At 39.9% G+C, this 3517-nt stretch overlaps 1 protein-coding gene across 1 annotated transcript in view; it reads right to left on the minus strand.

The window, feature by feature from the left end:
- atp6v1c1b (ATPase H+ transporting V1 subunit C1b) overlaps nucleotides 1-2789 on the minus strand; it is an 8841-nt gene extending 6052 nt beyond the window's left edge. Inside the window, exons 1-5 of the mRNA XM_023412350.2 lie at nucleotides 2631-2789; nucleotides 1082-1263; nucleotides 901-968; nucleotides 626-711; nucleotides 338-432 (exon numbers count right to left, since the gene is read on the minus strand). Coding sequence (XP_023268118.1) covers nucleotides 338-432; nucleotides 626-711; nucleotides 901-968; nucleotides 1082-1213 — 381 coding nt within the window. The 5' untranslated portion in view covers nucleotides 1214-1263; nucleotides 2631-2789. The remainder of the gene's footprint in view (nucleotides 1-337; nucleotides 433-625; nucleotides 712-900; nucleotides 969-1081; nucleotides 1264-2630) is intronic.
- Between the last annotated feature and the right edge of the window lie 728 nt (nucleotides 2790-3517).

The raw sequence follows: 3517 nt of genomic DNA on the forward strand, positions 1-3517 counted from the left end.
GGGGGGGGGGGGGGGGACACACACACACACACACACACACACACTGTGATCTGAGTGACTTCGACCGTGGCGCGATTGTTGGTGCCAGACGGGCTGGTTTGATTATTTCTGAAACTGCTGTTATACACGGATTTTCACACACAGCAGCGCCAGGATGGTGCCAAAAACAAAATACATCCAGTGAGCAGAAGGTCTGTGGATGGCGGGCGCCTTGTTGATGAGGGAGGTCAGAGGAGAATGACCAGACTGGCGGGAGCTGACAGAAAGGTCACAGTAACATTCCTACTAAAGCGCTCTTTGTGTATATAAGATGTGTACAGGTGATTTTCTAACATACCTTAGAGATGATTTCAGAGATGTTTTTCAGAGACTGTTTGATTGGGTACTTTGCCATGTCCCATTGAAATCTGGTGATATAAGTGACCAGGTCAACTGCGGAGAGTTAGAAAGAAACAGATAAAGCTATCAGCATTCATCACATCTACTTAAATTGGTTTTGTATACTATCATGATTATACAGCTGCAGACATAGTAAGTGCAAACCACAATCACTTCACGCTTTGAAGTCTTATCAACAACATCAACAACGTCTGTACATCACTGTGAGGATGGTAAAGGGGATTACCTCCATTAGCCAGTAGATTCTCCTGGACTTTGTCTCGGCTGTCCTCCAGAACATCAGCCATGTACTGAGCGACCTTCTTCACCACACTGAAGCACAACACAGGGATCAGAAAGAAAACAGTCAGGATTGGACTATAATAAGACACTTGTTCATCACAAAACTTGGCTTTAGCTTAGCATGAGTCTCCTTCTGCCTAACAGATACAGAAGGGATTACAAACCATTTCAACTGAGAAATAACATGTACAAGTTGATCTTGGTAAATGTAAAGTTTACCTCTCCACAAAAGTGTCCAGTTTAGCCAGCTCATCCGACAGACCCACTAAGACGTCTAGTGTTCCGACCTGATGGAGACAGAGCACAAAATTATAACAAAATGCTCCATCACAGTCATTTTGCTGTCCACCCATGCTTTCCCCTGCAGTGGCTGTAGCTACAGATGACTGCTGTGTCTAACCTTGAGGTCAGGGATGTTGAACTTGTTGTTGGTAGAGAGGTTGTTGGTGCGTGAGGTGGCGACCATCATCTTGTCCCAGGTCTGCTGGCAGGTCTTCTCCCCCGGAGCGGAGATCAACCAGAATTCTGTCATGGCTGCTGGCAGGAAAGTTTGTCCGCCGGGCCTCGAGTGTAAGGAAGTCACTGTCGAGAGAGGTAAGAGTAATGAATCTCTTATTGTGACTTTGTCCGGGACTGCTGTTCTGTTCCTTAGTCTGATAGTACGAAGAAGGAGGGCAAGTAAAAAGTAAAAATTTGCTGTCAGACATATTGTTGTTTCATCATTGTGGGCAATGTCTGAAATCAATGAGCAGGAGTGCTTTATTGTAATTTTGTATTTTTATATGGCTTTTACGCTATCTGTCAGCCCTTTTACCTGCTGGATTAGTGCAAAACAGTGATAAATGGAAAAGGAATGGATGGAGTGATAAAGGATTTTATTCATTCAGTTATGGTGTGTTTGGAGAGTAGACAATTTTAACAAGGTCCAACTTTGCACTCTGCGTCTTTCATCATAAAAGTATTTATATGGGGGCCTAGGTTTACCCAAGTGCTGTGCTTAACTTCAATTTTGCAACGTTTGTTCTTTACTTGAATATATCCGTTTAACGCTTCTTTACTTGTACTCCACAACATTTCAAAGGGGAATATTGTACCTTTTGCTCCACAACACTTATCTCACAATTTAAGTTACTGGTGATGCTTTGGATTAAGAGTTTCTAAGCAAACGTATGATTAACCAACAGATTAAGTAGCAGAAATCGGCCCCATCTCAACCAGCTAAAACATTAAAATGCTGCTTACATGTAAACGCATCTATAAACCAAGAAGAATATATGTATGATGGATATAAATATATGATAGTATAAAGCTCTGACAGAGATTATTCTACATAATTACAGGATCACTTTTAACTTGGACACTGACTAATACAGATAATATTGTTGTTCTTTTACTAAACTAAAATATTGAATGCATGACTTTTACTTGGAACTGAGTGTTGTAGTAGATTTTAAAGGATCCGAGTACTTTTCCACCAATTCACAAAGTGCAATTATCAGTACATGAATCAGAGTCATATTTTAAAGTCCTTTCTTCCTCTTTTGAGTTCTATTTTGCCTCAGATTCACGGACTTCCTCACATTTCCCAATGGTTATAGTGTGGTCACTGAGCCGAACAGAACTGACTGATTGCATCAGGAAAGGACAGCAGAGACAGATATGTCTCCATGTCTGCTGATTGACTGTCATATGATCAGTCTTCATATTGTAGAGGACATGCTAAATACTGATCTCCCTCTTTATTAAAAACCAACAACATCGCGTGATTAAGAAATGCTGCTCTTCAGGTTAGATTTGTAGATCAGCATCTAATCAAAAGTGGCAGACAACAAAATAATCCAGGTTCATACATGGTTAAATTCACTGCTAGCTTGCTGCTGACATGAGCTTGTTTGCAGTGCAGCCTCACGCTGTCACGACATCAATAAACATAAAATGTTCATACTTACCGATGTGTTTAACGCCTTCAGTGTTTGGTCCACGCGCTGTAATTCAGTCAAGTAATCGCAGCTTCCCATACATAGCGCAGATATTAGCAGGTTTTCGCCTCAGAGGTCCTTCAACACAACATCTCACTCACAGTCAGCTGACCGGGGGGGAAGTAGTGCGTCTGCGCTGAGTCTGCTGCGCACTATGCTGCCTTCACGTGATCAGCCTGTCCTCGTGAGGTTCAGTGTCTGAGCAGAAAGACCTATGAATGTACTGGAAAGAGCACGTGTTGGTGTTGGCCAGCGCTTTATTTAAAAATATCCTTACATATGTGCGTGCTTAACAATAATAGACCATAGAGTATTTATCTATTAAGTACTTAACTATATTTTTATATAATCTGTGGTTAAAGACTGCTGAAAGTATTTAGCATGCAAGCAGAGAAACAGATAAAGGTAACTGATAAAGGGTTAGAATAACTAAACATCATGGATAAGCTCAATTAGCTAAAAGTAACACTATAGAGAATTTTTTGAAACACTTAGCTAAATGTAATGTATATGGTTAAAATAGCTAAATGTACTGCATAGATTAAATAAGATAAATGTAACATCAATCGATTATTTGTTGAAATAGTTAGCTAAAAGTAAAAAATCAATGGTTAAATAGCTAAATGTTATGGATGCATTGAGCTAAAAGTGAGTAAGCCAAATTGAGTAAGCTAAAATAGCTGAATGAATAAATGGTTGAAACGAGGCTCAGCCACTCAAAGTGGTTGGAAGTACGCAGTTGTGGTGAGAAGTATTAAGTAAAAGCAGAAATACCACAGTGTAGGAATAAAGTCATGTGTTCAAAATGTATCTTTTAATTTTATTTTTTAGATTTTATTTATTTATTGTTGGTAAGG

This window comes from Seriola lalandi, unplaced genomic scaffold, assembly GCF_002814215.2.
Source record: "Seriola lalandi dorsalis isolate HSWRI2012SDOR001 ecotype SW California unplaced genomic scaffold, Sedor1 jcf7180002054476, whole genome shotgun sequence".
Taxonomy (NCBI): Eukaryota; Metazoa; Chordata; class Actinopteri; order Carangiformes; family Carangidae; genus Seriola; species Seriola lalandi.